The sequence below is a fragment of the Cryptomeria japonica genome, chromosome 2 (genome assembly GCF_030272615.1).
Source record: "Cryptomeria japonica chromosome 2, Sugi_1.0, whole genome shotgun sequence".
In the NCBI taxonomy this organism is placed as follows: Eukaryota; Viridiplantae; Streptophyta; class Pinopsida; order Cupressales; family Cupressaceae; genus Cryptomeria; species Cryptomeria japonica.
Window position 1 is genome coordinate 192,114,958 of NC_081406.1, and position 14,916 is coordinate 192,129,873.

General features: G+C 42.1%; 1 protein-coding gene across 4 annotated transcripts in view; it reads left to right on the forward strand.

Moving 5' to 3' along the window:
* Positions 1-14,916, forward strand: part of LOC131049143 (uncharacterized) — an 84,848-nt gene that overhangs the window by 9,373 nt on the left and 60,559 nt on the right. For all 4 annotated transcript variants that reach the window (XM_057983174.2, XM_057983171.2, XM_057983173.2 and 1 more), the window contains exons 3-4: positions 7,386-7,560; positions 7,929-8,030. In XM_057983174.2, the coding sequence (XP_057839157.1) occupies positions 7,386-7,560; positions 7,929-8,030 (277 nt within the window). The remainder of the gene's footprint in view (positions 1-7,385; positions 7,561-7,928; positions 8,031-14,916) is intronic.

Below are 14,916 nucleotides of genomic sequence, written 5' to 3' on the forward strand. Positions count from 1 at the left end.
AAAGTGTATAGTTAGTAATGTTAATTATCAATAGTTAGTTAGCCGACGGGTAGGTAGTTGGAGTCGCGACGGTTGGGTCGCACCCCTTCGGCAATCATATATTGTATCACCTCCGGGTGTTGTGGTATGTAATGTTAGCCGTGTCAGATGTAATGTATTGTTAACGACGGATATAATATGAACATCCTTTGACATTAATGGAAAGCTTATGCTGGTACTTCTTTTATATTTGCATTGTACATTGCTGTTCAGTTTCTGTATTCTTCCTGTTTACCCAGTGAGGTAAACATTTGGCGCCGTTGCCTAGACGAACTCAGGAATGGAAGACACGGATGGCGCACAGACACAATGGGCCTACCCGTTGGTGAAGTAAACCCGGAGAACCGACGACAGCAAATTTTACGAGAATTTCATGAGCGCCAGGATGACGGACGTAGGGAAGACCGACAAAGGACAAATAATCCTTAAATTGTGAAAGGAGAGAAATAAAGAACACTGTTAGAAGCAGAAGAATTATGTTGATTGTATACAAAAGAATGAATTAATAAAGACGTGTTGTGTTTTGATTTATGTGTTGAGAAACATGAAATTGTACCACAATTAATGCCCAATTTACTGAATAAAGACAGAAATAAGAAATTAGAAACCGACGAGTGGGAGGCTGCGCAGAAGGCTTTGATTCTGGAACAACGTGTAGAACGTAGACGGAGGCTAAGGCAACTTGCCGAAGGACGACCTGCCGAAGGGTTGCCCGAAGGGAACCAAGGAGGTGTCACGGAAGGTGCAGAAGCCGAGGGGAATTTCTATGCGTCGCCAGACTACGGTAGAGCGAGAAGCCTTGAAGAGTTTCTGGAGGAAACTAGGTTACGGAGAGAACTAGTTGAAGAGACTCGAGATCGGTTCAAAAACTTATCTCTCACGCCACAAAGGGAGGATCACCGAAGGGAGCCGGGCACGGGTGACGACGAAGTGCCACAAAGGGAGGATCACCGAAGGGAGCCTGGCACGGGTGACGATGAAGGGGAAGTTAACCGCACGGTAGGTATAAGGCAGAACACTGTACCTTCGGTCACCACCACAGGAGACATCAGCGGCATCAGAGGAAGTAACCGCACGGTAGGTACAAGGCAGAACACCGTACCTTTGGTCACCACCACAGGAGGCATTAGCGGCATCGGAGGGAGTAGCACCGGAGGGCAGACACAGCCACAACCACCTCCAAGTAGACGATTTCCATCAATGGCGACCAAACAGAAGTTACCCAAATTCAACGGGGATAGCAAAGATGATCCCGCACGGCATTGCCGTACATGCGAAACCATCTGGACAGCCAACGGGGTGACTGACCAGGATGAATGGATGAAGCAGTTCCCCGCCACACTGAGAGGAGTGGCTATTGACTGGTATGCAGACTTGGATAAAACCAGTGTAACTACGTGGGATGAATTGAAGAAGGCATTCGAGAAGGAATTCCGGCTTCTCCGAGATGATAACGAGATAGTTTCCGAAATCTACGGAACAAAGCAAGGAAAGAAGGAGACCGTACGGGCGTACGGGCGCCGACTAAAAGAGTTAGTCGGGAAAATGGAAAGCCAACCGGCCGATGGCTTGAAGAAGAGGTGGTTTGTCGAGGGTTTGAACCCTAAGCTACGACGGAAGATGAAAATTGTGCCTCCAACATCCTACGACGACGCATACAACCGGGCCATGGACCTGGAAAGTGAAAATAAGACGGCCAAAAAGAAGAAGAATAGACCTTCATCATCATCTGAAGATGATGACACATCGGAAGAAGAGAGTAGTAGTGACGAGAAGCCGAGGAAGAAAGTCACAGCCCTTCAAAAAGATATGGAAAGGATGTTAAAAGAATTTAAGACAATGAAGGGGACTACAAGTAAGGACGATGAACTATGGTGCACGGAGTGTAAGGAGAGCGGCCACACGAAAGGTGCCTGTCCCAAGAAGGCATTTTGCGACATCTGCCAGATTATGGGTCATTCTACGAAGGAATGCCCATACAATCTGAAGGCACGTAACCAGCAAGTGCTCTTTGCGCAGGAGCAGCCATCCACATCGGAGGCAAACAATAATGCATCATCTGGAGGATACCGGGACAACAGACGCGGCGGTGGAAGGAATAGCAACAATACCAATAACGGAAGCCGTATCCAGTATGACGTCAAGGGCCGGCCAATTATCCAATGTAGGGCCTGTAATCAGTGGGGGCACTTCGCCCGTGATTGCACGAAGGAAGCCACCCCTCAGCACCTCTGCCGTTGGTGTGGGCCAGGCGACCATGAGGACGCAAATTGCCCGCAGGCAGGGGTGAATCTCCTCAACATTGAGAAGGCTGAGAAGACTGGTGAGAAAGAAGTACTGGCGATCACCCGCGCCCAGACGAAAAAAGCCACTTATCCCGACCCCCGTACAGAGAAGGAGAGATTACGGGAGGCAAAGGCCAATATTGAACGTGAGATGACAACTGAACGACGGGACAACGAGGTGGCGAGTACATCATTCCGTACGGAAGTGGAAAATAACATCATTGGGAAAATATTGCAGATGGAGGTGCCGATAAAGGTAAAAGACCTTCTAGACTCTATGCCACAATTGAGGACTGCCATCCTCACCAATGTGCAAAGCACCGCATTGTCGAGTGCACCACAGGTAGGGGTTCCCGCCACCGCTACGAAGAGTACACCACAGGTGGAGGTTTCCGTCAGCCCTTCGACTGACCCGATGTTACTAGCCTTGAGCAGTGGTAGACACCCAGCTGTGGTAGAAATGGGTATCTGTGGGACCATTCTGAAGGACACCATTGTGGACGGTGGATCTGGGGTGAATGTACTACCAGAAGAAACATGGAAGCGGCTGGGGAAGCCCACCCTGTGGCCACCCACATTCAACCTGGTGGGAGCGGACCAACACGGCATTAAGCCACTCGGCCTGTTGATGGCCCAGCAAGTGACAATTGGTACGCAACCATTCTTGTTAGATTTCGTGGTCATTCCCTCGAAGAAGAAAGGCTATGACGCCATCCTGGGGAGAGTGTGGTTGATCAACGCAAGGGTAAACCACAACTGGAAGAAAAATACACTTTCCATGGAGAAGGGAGGGCGAAAATATACCATTGACCTACACACCCAAAATGTCGGCGAAGAGCTCGCCTCTTCCGACTCGGAGGACTCTAATAAAGGGGAAGGGGGTCCCGATGAAAGTAAGGGCAAGAACGCGATGGAGCCGAACAGTGAAGGGGTGCTAGAATTGGAGGGATGTTCTGAAGATGAGGTTTGCTCGACTAACGGGCTCTTCCATTGGCAAATGGAGGATTACGAAATGTTCCAAAGCTACAGGCTCGAATTAGAGGAACCAGAGCAACCAACAGAGGTGTACCTACCGGAATACAAAGAATATTGGAAGGGAGATGCCCCAAACCCTGGCGACGTAAATAATCCGAAGAGTGTCGGCAACGATTGGAATCCTGTGTGGAAGGCCGCAGCCTTCAAAATCTTTATTATCCTTCTTCTTCTTATGTACGGGAAGGAGGTCGTGGTCCCTGTAGAATTTGTGGTTCCAGGTCTTTCAATGACCAGTGAAAATAGATTGGCCACCAACGGGTACAAATTGAAACCTTACCACGCGAAGCGCGCAGGGGACCCGAGAGGCCGGGCAGGCGACTCGCCAGGTATAGGACCAAAACAGGAGACTGTCGAGCGAGGAAAACCGAGAAGGATGAAGGGCAATCCCAGAGACAGGGGACCCGAACAGACGACTTTCTAAGACATCTAAATTAGGAGAGGAGGAAAAAAAAAAAAAAAAAAACCGTACGGTCGTATGACAGGCGACCGTACGGTCAAAAAAAAATTTTAAAAAAAAAAAAAAAAGAAGAAGAAAGAAGAAAGAAAGAAAAACGAAGGAAAAGAGACCACCGTACGGTGGCACCACCAACGATGGACACCACCGTGCGGTGGCACCACCGAAGGTGGAACCCACCGTGCGGTGGAAGCCACCGATGGTGGAACCCACCGTGCGGTGGCACCACCGAAGGTGGAAGCCACCGTGCGGTGGCACCACCAACGATGGACACCACCGTGCGGTGGCATCACCGAAGGTGGAACCCACCGTGCGGTGGAAGCCACCGATGGTGGAACCCACCGTGCGGTGGCACCACCGAAGGTGGAGCCCATCGTGCGGTGGAAGCCGCGAAGGGCCGCGTGGGCATAAAGCCGCCTACCGAAGGGAAAACCGCCGAAGGAGATAAAAAGCTACCGAAGGGAAAGCCGCACATCCCGAAGGAGATAAAAAGCTACCGAAGGGAAAGCCGCACATGCCGAAGGAGATAAAAAGCTACCGAAGGGAAAGCCGCACATGCCGAAGGAAGAAAAGCAGCCGAAGGGAAGACAATCACCGCACAAATGCAGAAAGAACCAATTACACCGCACGAAGTAGGGAAGTCACCGCACGATTGGAGGTGGTATGGCGGGACATTACAGTGCCTAAAAAAAAAAAAAAAAACGACGACGGATTGAAAAATGATTCGATGACATCTGGAGCCTGGACACTGAAAATATTGGAGTGTAGAAGAAGGGTTTTTGACATCATAAAATATCACAGAAATGCAGTGCGCCATGGACTTTCATGGGGTTCTGAAGGTTGTAAATTGGTGTTGGCGGCGGGGGCGCTGCCCCTCGACCCCGCCCTGTACTGCGACAGGGAGCGCACCTGGGGCGCTGCCCCAGGACCCCGCGAGGGGCGCTGCCCCTCGACCCCGCTGGGGCGCTGCCCCAGACCCCGCGGGGGCGCTGCCCCTCGACCCCGCTGGGGGCGTTGCCCCCAGACCCCCAGTTTATTTTGGAGCTACAGAATACCATGGGAAGTGTTGTGCTTGTCCGTACTGTGAGAAGGAAGCCTGCAGCTAAGCATTGGCGGGAATGCCATAAGCCGTAGAGGGAGACGGATTTGGAGGTTGGGAACAAACAGAGTTTGAGGGAAGGCATTGCAGGTCCGCACAGTTGTATGACACCAGGGAGTTATTCAGTTCAGTTTTTAGCCTTTGGGGAGTGTGATGGCGGATTTGAGGTGTCTCCTAACATTTGTGCCAGCGGATTGTGGTCACCTCCAGGCATGACTGGTACGCTTTGAGGAACTCGGAGGATGTCTCGGCGGGACGTGAGGTTGCCGTGGTGGATGCATAGAGGGCTCGGGAGGAGCTGACCACCAGGTTGGAGGCAATAGTCGTGTGAGACTTAGTTCAGCGTACCCAGGAGTTGGATGCCGGGAGAGCAGCACGGGTGGCTATCGAGGACAAATTGGCTAGGGAGACCATATCAATTGAGTAGCAGTGGGTGGAAGCTGAGACTGAAAAACGTGTTTTGCAGACAAGTTTGGGTTAGGCATAGGAGGATTGTGATGGCCAAGGAAGCCATATTGGTGAAATCCGCACTTGAGCATTGGCTGGTAGCAGAAAAGGTTTTCAGGCGAGGACGTAGCAAGTGTATAAGATCTGGGCCCGACTAGCGTCAGTAGTTCCTGCCATTCATCTCTATTTTGTATTAAGTCGTCGGAGTCGACTTCTTTTCTTGGGGGGGATGATGTTATCGGGAAAAAGTGTATAGTTAGTAATGTTAATTATCAATAGTTAGTTAGCCGACGGGTAGGTAGTTGGAGTCGCGACGGTTGGGTCGCACCCCTTCGGCAATCATATATTGTATCACCTCCGGGTGTTGTGGTATGTAATGTTAGCCGTGTCAGATGTAATGTATTGTTAACGACGGATATAATATGAACATCCTTTGACATTAATGGAAAGCTTATGCTGGTACTTCTTTTATATTTGCATTGTACATTGCTGTTCAGTTTCTGTATTCTTCCTGTTTACCCAGTGAGGTAAACGGCCGTCTCATCATAGATTGGACTTTTAGGGTGTCACTGACTGAGCAAGAGGGAGATTGGACTTTTTCTACCTCATTGACTGAAAGAGGTCGGACTTTCTAGGGGCCACTGACTGAGCAAGAGGGAGATCAGACTTTTCCTACCTCACTGACTGAAAGAGGTTGGACTTTCTAGGGGTCACAGATTGTCGCCTAAGGCAAGGTGGGGGGTTTTGGGGGTCACTGATTGTGACTCAAACTTGTCAAATTTTGTGAGCAGTAGCACTCACCTTGCCAATTTAGAAGGTCCTTTGTCGTTATCAAAGCTTTCACATGCAGTTAAGCCTTCATCTTGCATCTGTCATCCCAATTCTCATGACTCAATACTTAGACCCATCACCTTGAAGGCATAAGATGATGATGATCAAATGGAATGATCATCACAAAATGGTTCATTTCCTAAGTTTTCAGAGCTAACTGACCTCAATTCATCCTAAAGAGGGAGACATGACCCGATCACTTCCTGGCAACCTGAGACACTGCACTTCCTAAAGCAAAAGGCTAATAGCTAAAGACTCTACCAGATGACTTAACTAGGACAACTAACCTAGAAAGCGGGAAAAAGTGGGGGATCCCCATTTGCAATGGGGTGATGTGTGAAATGGTCACAACAGCTATGAACTCACAATTTTTTTGCAGACTGTTCAAGTCTCATTACTATATTTAGCAGACTGAAATTCACTTGGTTCTGTCCATGGGATACTCAAGGTGCATTGGGGAAACAAAGAAAAGAAATGTATGATCAGTTAACCCAAAGTTTTGAAGAGATTTGCACTTGCAACAACTAACTTACTCAACAGCAGTTCCACTTCTCAAATCTATTTAAGGTCCAAGCTAACAGTAATATTTTACAGTCAAAGGGAAATATAAATGCAGAGGCACTAAAAACTGAATTTCTTCATAAATAACATAAAATGATCTTTTCTGCATTGATGTCTGCCAATTGCTATTTTTAGTGCTAGACATATTGTAAACAATGTGGATCTAAATCAGAAAGCTGTCAGAACTTAGAATCAGTTTGTCAAAGCACTTGCTGACAAATTCTATCCTTTGAAGCAGTCTTCAAGACTAAAGCCAAAAATTATTTTATGGATATTTGATAGAACAACAAATTCTTGATTTGAACTTTTTGGAGTCCACTTCTTTTTATTAAGTATGCTACTCAGTGCTCAACCACAATTATACCATGAGCTGGCCAACATCCTTGGCACTACTAGGTACGTAACATTGAATCCCCACTTCTTAAAATTGTCTTTGTAGGCAGAGGTCCTGGTTTGTTATGCTTTCTGACTGTTATTAATTTGATGAATGAAATTGGAGATTCAAAAACTTAAAATAGAAACATATGTTTTGCATTGTAAAATACTGTCACATTAAGTTTTCTTTCCTTGGTGAATATGAAGCTTCTTAAGCTATCGCAATGAGTTTCTTATGGTTTTGTACAAAAATATACAGGGGAAAAGAGTTGAAGCGGATTAAAGATGCAGAAAAGGATGGTCACAGCCTTGCTTTTCTTTATCCAAATATCAATGACCTTGAACATTCTGCTCAGGAAAGGCTGCCAAGAGTATCTGTTGTGATGCCTCTAAAGGGTTTTGGCGAACACAATTATAGTAACTGGAAAAGTCAGGTTTGGGTTCTCTCCACACAAGGTGGTGACCACAATGGCATTGCTAATTTTTTTTAGAGCTAGAAATCATCACCGATATTGTGAGAAACATGGATAGGGCTATCTAAAATGCTTCTGCATGTGTGACATGCATTACTATTGAAACTTTATCACCTAGAGTAGATTGTGAAGGAGGATGCTTCAAAGTTGTCTATTATACTTTGATTCTAACTAATATAGTAAGGATTTTTCGTGCCATTGAAGTAATCTTTGCAGGCATATTGTCCTGCACCCTATGTTGTATTGATGCTTTTTGAATAACATGAAAGAGCATGGTTTGTAGGATATTTGAAAGATTTGATTTATTAAAGATATATGGTGTGATACAGTTGGTCTCTCTATATGGCGGGCCTCTAGAGTTCCTGTTTGTTGTTGAAAGCACTGATGATCCAGCATATCCTGTTGTGTCACAATTGATTTTGGATTTTAAGGTATGTTTTCTATTCTCCATGCTTGTAATTTTTTTCTATATGTATTGGAACAAATGCTTATATTTCTTGCATGAGTAGAATAAGCAGAATTCGAAAATACAAGATATTAATTCATGTCCCTAGTCTTTTAGTAAGCAAGGCAGTAGGTCGTTTATTAATTTTGACCATTCAATTATTTAAAATTGAAGATGTGCTTCAGATGGTGCAGCAAACTTAGGGCATGAGCCAATAAATTCTAAGACATGCATAAGTAGTAAAGCATATCTACTGGTAGAACCAAGGAAAAGCTGAGGACTGCTAAAGGATACTGTAAAAAAATGCATGTTGGCAAGGTTATTGTACTATAAATGATTGAGGAGTAAGAGAATATTCAAATGAATGAATCATTATACAATCTATGGAGAAAACTTATCATGGATTGTTCTACGTTGTTTCCTGTACCCGATGATAAATACAAAATAACACTAGCTATGGTTGAATCTGGACACAAAGCACTCGACCTTAGTATCAAAACCTTTAGGATGGATAAAGACCATATCACTGAACACTGTAGAGTGACAATGTGCAACTCATTTTTAGGTCAAGATATCGCTTTGCTTTGAATTTTTCACAAAATCCTCGTATCTTCAGCAAATGGTGAGAGCTCTTAGATCTGCTTACATATTTGATTCTATGCAAAAACTAGGGGGTTTATAGAAAAGACTTTTCCAATTTGGCAAGTAACTATCTCAAATTAATTGTCAAAGATTTGGTGGTGCTATTGGTGTTGGATTTATGTGGATTTTCCATTGATAGTGGCCACTTTGAGGTGACACTTGGGTTGGGTAGTGAAGATCAATGATGACTCAGATTTGGGCTAGAGATTGATTTGGTGGCACAAATGTTTAACTGATGGTGTGTGAACAAGACATTTGTAGTAAGTAGTGACTCATTTGGAATTGAGGGTGCTGCATATTGCATTGGCCAGACCACTCCCCTCTTTCTAGGGAAAATGTGAGTGCAAACTCTACTTATTTGTAGCCTTTGATTTCAATTATATAGGGGTCTTCATATGTACACGTCAGTTTCACATCAGTGGTTGGTGCTTAGTCAGGTAGGCTGTCATGGTTCAAAATAAACACCAAAAAATTAAATAAAATAAATGGGTAATTGAATAAAAGAGCACACTTGGTACTATACGAATGCCCATAGACTTGCAAATTAGGTTTTGATAGCTGGTGAATCATTGCTGGCTACAAGAAAATAAACTAGTGCAATATGTGGCACATCTCGGCAAATTCCCTCCAAAATTTTGAGTTTCTGGTTTTTTGAATTTTGAATTTAGGGGAAAAACGCAACTTGGATATTTGATCTTCAACAGACCATAAGTTAAAGATATATGGTGTGATACAGTTGGTCTCTCTATAAGTCAACTTGTTTTTGCTCCATTTTCTTGGAAAGCTGTTTCTGAGATTTATGCAATTGTGACAGTTTTTACAATTTGGAAAATTTTGAAACTCGTTTGAGACTTTCAAGTATAGATTTTGTTTTGTGCGTTATCATGCTCAATGAGTAGTATTGAGTTTTGAACCTTGGCACAAAATTCTTGTTGAGAGGTAGACACTGGTGGAAGATTTGTGGGATCATGATATTGAAGTTTGAATACAGAAAGCAACAATTAGAGAATGATACATCCTTGGCACAATGGTGGCAGTTGAGGCTTCCAGTTAAGCTCCAATCAAATTCCAATGGAACCGTGAATAGATATTTGGCTATATTAGAGGACAGGTGGCTGAATTCGAAGGCAAGGGTGACAGTCTTGGACCATAAGCTCCTAAAAGGATCAATCGTGAATTGGTTTCCTCAACAATGATGTGACTGGGCTATTGCCATTGCTTTTCTCTTCATTTCGTTGATTTGATGACCTTGTATTGGTGTACACCATAAGATGGAGGTAGTTTAAGCCCTGGGAGGGTTATATATGGCTGCCATTGTGATTGTTAACTTATTCTAATAATCAATGACTATGTTGCATAAAGTGTCTCTATGGTAGTTACCGATGATGATTTGGTCTTTGGTGAGTTTTGTAGAATGCTTCATTATTGATATGGATTATGCTAGACTGCCATGACTTTGGTTGATGAGCACATGGGGGCATTTGTGGGCATCCTCATTGACGCGGTTCAAAACTTTGAAAACTTAAGACAAAGAATGCGTTGCAGGGTTATATATTGCTTCTGTTGAGATGGTTAAACTGTTTTGATGGAAGTCTATGTTTGCTCAAAGTGCCTCTCTATGGTGGCTATGGATGATGATTTGGTCTGTGGGAAGTTTTTTAGAATGCTTCCTTATTGATTTGGATCATGCCAAAGTGTGTTGACTCTGATTGAAGAACATATGGGAACATTTGTGGGCCTTGTCATTGACATGGTTCATCTTTTGAGAGCTTAAGTCACATATACATATACATATACATATGTGTATATATGCATGTGTATACATATACATATACATATACATATACATATACATATACATACACATATGCATGCATATATACATATACACATGCATATATACATATACACATGCATATATACATATACACATGCATATATACATATACATATACATACACATATGCATATACACATATGCATATATATATACATATACACATATGCATATATATATATATATATATACACGTTGACATATACATATACATACATGTACACACATACACATACATATGCATGTATATGTATGTGCATATATGCATGTGTATGTATGTATATGTATATATGCATGTATATATACATGTGTGTGTGTGTATGTATATATATAATATATACATATATATACATACATGTATATATATGTATGTATGTAAGTATATATGTATATACTATATATATACATGTATACACACATATATGTGTGTATATATACATGTATGCATGTATATATACACATTTATATATACACGTATATACATACATACATACATACGTACGTACATACACACATACATACATTTCTTGACTCTCAAGCCAATGAAGGAAGTAGACACAATCAGGTTTGCAACCATGCATTTAGAAGGGGTAGCTTATGATTGGTGGCACCATGGGTTAGTGACACGAGATCATGGGTTAATACATTCTTATGAAGAGTTTAGTACTGACCTAATTGCATGCTTTGACAGGAAAGGTGTGGAAGTGTATTACAGGGAGTTGGAACAATTAAGGCAAGGTGGATCCTTGGATGCCTACATTAATGAGTCTCAAAAAATTATTGTAATGGTTCCAGATACGACAGAAAAAAGGGAGATTATGCTGTTTATTGAAGGGCTGAATGATAAGATTAAGGGACTTGTGAAAGTTCTTAGGCCTAGCTCACTCCGAGATGCAATTAAAATGGCATTGGACCTTGATACACATCTACTTCCTATCAGCCACCTAAAAGGAGTTTCAAAAATTCAAAACCAAATATGAAACCTTATAATCAATCCAAGAACATGTCACCCAGGATGGATTTTGAGTCTAGGAATGAATTAAGGAGAAAGAAATTATGTTTCACTTGCAAAGAACCTTGGACTCCTAAGCATAGGTGCCTTGGAAAGGGCAAAATTCATTACATAGAGGTCACTTCAGATGTTGAGCAGGAGCTGATTGATGACATTTACAAATTTCTCATAAAGCGGAGTAAAGGAGAAAACCTAGTGGGAAGAAAACTCCTCCCCAAAAGGGAAATGATACAATATGAATGAAATGTACAAGTGAAAAAGATATGTCATAAAGCAAGGACTCATGATAACCCCCCAATGATCACTTCTATGCACACTGTACAATGAATGTTCTCCCCCATAGGAGAGAAATGAGAGACTATGCAGCCCCACCATAATGTGATGCTTGTAGTGTTAGTAGATGCTCGACATTGGATGCTGAAGGTTATCCACACTCGCTGAAAAACACCACAAATGTGTGCAAGATGACCTCCCATTTTGGATATGTAGGAAGTAACATGAATGTCTCTGAAGTTTGCACATTATCCAAAGATTGAATGCTGGCATACTAGTTTCCAAACCCGTAGTGCTGAAAACTAGTATGCATATCTTGTTGTGAGGAACCATTGATGCTTTCTGTGAAGCATTTCTAGATTCATATTTAGCAACAAGTGATGAGATCGCAATGCATGTCATAGTACTACATTGTTCGTCTTCATATAGTGTAGTGCTCAAGGTGTGGAAGTGCTCAAAGGCATGACTCAAGACATCATTACAAGAGAAATATAAGTAAAGAAGGTGTGGAAGTGTTCATGACACAACTCATGGAAGTGCTCAAAGGCACAACGCAAGACACCCCCCTTGATTCAATAGTAGGTGACCTGGAAGAAGCCATCCTCCTCGCATGCCCTCCTAATGTCATTGATTACCTTTATTCTTGAGGCCCATCCAAATCTTTGAGGTCTATGACTGGAACTGCATATGAATGACAGACCCGGGACATGTCAGGACGTTCACCCGGAGGAAAGACATACTTATCCTGAACATGAAGATGATTATGTCCATTGGACATGAGTTTCTCCACAACATTGAGATTGAACTCATCATGGGCTGTGGATGTCATCTTGTACTTGAAGGAGGGGAGGAAATGAAGGATGTCATCTTGTACTTGAAGGAGGGGAGGAAATGAAAAGAAGATAGATTCAATTGCTCTAGGATTCAGGTAGGTTTTCTTAGATTGTTTAGCCTCAACTGCTCTTGGGGTAAACCAATACTTGTGAGAGCTAAAGAGCTTTGATCTGACATAGAGATATTTGTCTGCATTCAAGAAAACACTTGCAAAGTCCATCTCCATTATCATAAAAGATGTCAATTTATATATTGTTTTTAGATAACGTGTGACGTTGTGAACACTATTTTAAATTGTTTGTGTCCCCACGTATGTTTTTTAAATTTGTATCCCTCCCCGACTTCGAATTGATATAAGAGTTTTTTATGGCAAAACGATAAGCATTAGTTTAGATGAGTTTTCTCCATTTTGTGAGGAGAGGAGATTTCGTTCACATTATAGGTCATCATTGATTAGGAAGAGGATGAGCCCACACTACAACAAAAATAGATGACTTATGATCTATGGTTGCATATGATGTCATCTATGGCTGCATATTTACATTATCATAGAAGATGTACCCCTACCTTTATATCCATGGGGTAGTAATAGATGGAGCAAAGGAAGTAGTAGATGGTAAGGATTCAATAGTAGGTGATCCCCCTAGTTTTTGGCACTTTATAATATAGCGCTTTTTACAATGTATCAAGGTCCAATGCATGGGAAATGTCAAACCATTAACTTTTGCAAAAAATGACATTTAATTTCCAGCTACCGATCAAAAGTTATGACAAACAAATTCCCATAAAATGGCCCATTTTAATTACATTTGCATTGAAACAGAAAAAATGCTCTATGATGAGAGAAAACCTAACCTTCCAAGTTCCAACTACTTCTTGGAATCGACATGAAATGTAGAATACAATGGTTTTGATTGTGAGGGGGGAATTTGGCCTCCTTCCAATCCAAGCGTCATCCTTCATCTTCATCAAGCGAATATACACGGTTTATTGAAAACCATTACATATATCAGCAATTAAAATTGCTATGATGCTGCCCACAATTGCATTAAAGCAACTTTGTCCCCTCTTTTTATAAGTCCCTTATGCTAAAATGAAAATGACCCCCCCTTTTACAAGCACTAAAAGGTTTGAAACATTCAACTAACCTCAAATTGATAGTGTCAACTCTCATGGTTTACAATAAATGTGAATGCTATCCATATGATGCTAAAGGTTACAAATGTTAACATTTAAAATTTAGAACTAACATATGTTAATAAAGCTGCTAGATTTTTACAAAACTGATAGAGAGTTAGCTGCTTGGAGTGTAGGATTGATTGAGTCAGTTAGAAGTTCAATTAATTGCAATTACTTTTGGCTTCAGCTAGAAGATTGACAAGTGGAGCTCAAGTGTGTAAAACAAGGTGGGTCTTTTGGAGCATTTAGAGGTTGATGAGAATTTCTTTGCCAGTGGAAATGTTGATACCACTTCTAAATGGTTCCTTAGAGGTTTTTTACTTGGTAGCTCTCACTATTAGATGACTTGCAACAAAGGTTTCAAGACTATTGTATTGGCCTATAAAAGGTATGATGAGCCTTCAAGGACAGTCACAATGGAGATAAAGTGCAGATGCAAAAGATTTTCACACTAGGCTTGAATGAAAGGATGCTTGATATGATCATCCTGTAATAATGGATTTACAGATTCCCACTGTAATTGAAGGAAATTGAGAATTAGGGTTTAAGATAATAAAACCACTAAATAGCCCAATTAACTTACATACATTGAAAGAGGGTTGAACCCAATAGATCTAGGCTCAATCCTTGTGGGAAGGAGATTGAGATTCTAATTAGATTCAACTTGGCTGATTGTGATTAGTCCTCTTTCTTATGTTGAATTGGATTGATTGTGAAATTAGGGCAAAACAATGAAATATTGAAGCAATCTGACATAAACAGTAAGCTACCAATATCCCATTGAGCCACAAACTTGGATTTGGGCAAAAGATGATGTGTCGGACCTATTCCCAAAAGTTCGGCTCGATTTTTTCGGGACCAGTTAGCATAGATTCGTCCTGGTCCTTCGAATTTTTTTGTTGTCAAAAGCTGAACCTGTTCATCATTGTTGACTCTACCGAATTTCCCGAGTACAGCTCCGCACCTATTTCTTGTACAGAGAAAGAAAGGGAAATTGCTGGGAATGTTTGCCTTAGGACAAACCCTAGTTTTGGAATTAATAATCTTTTAATCAAAATAGAGAAATGAGAATCGCCCAAAATCGCTGACTTTGGA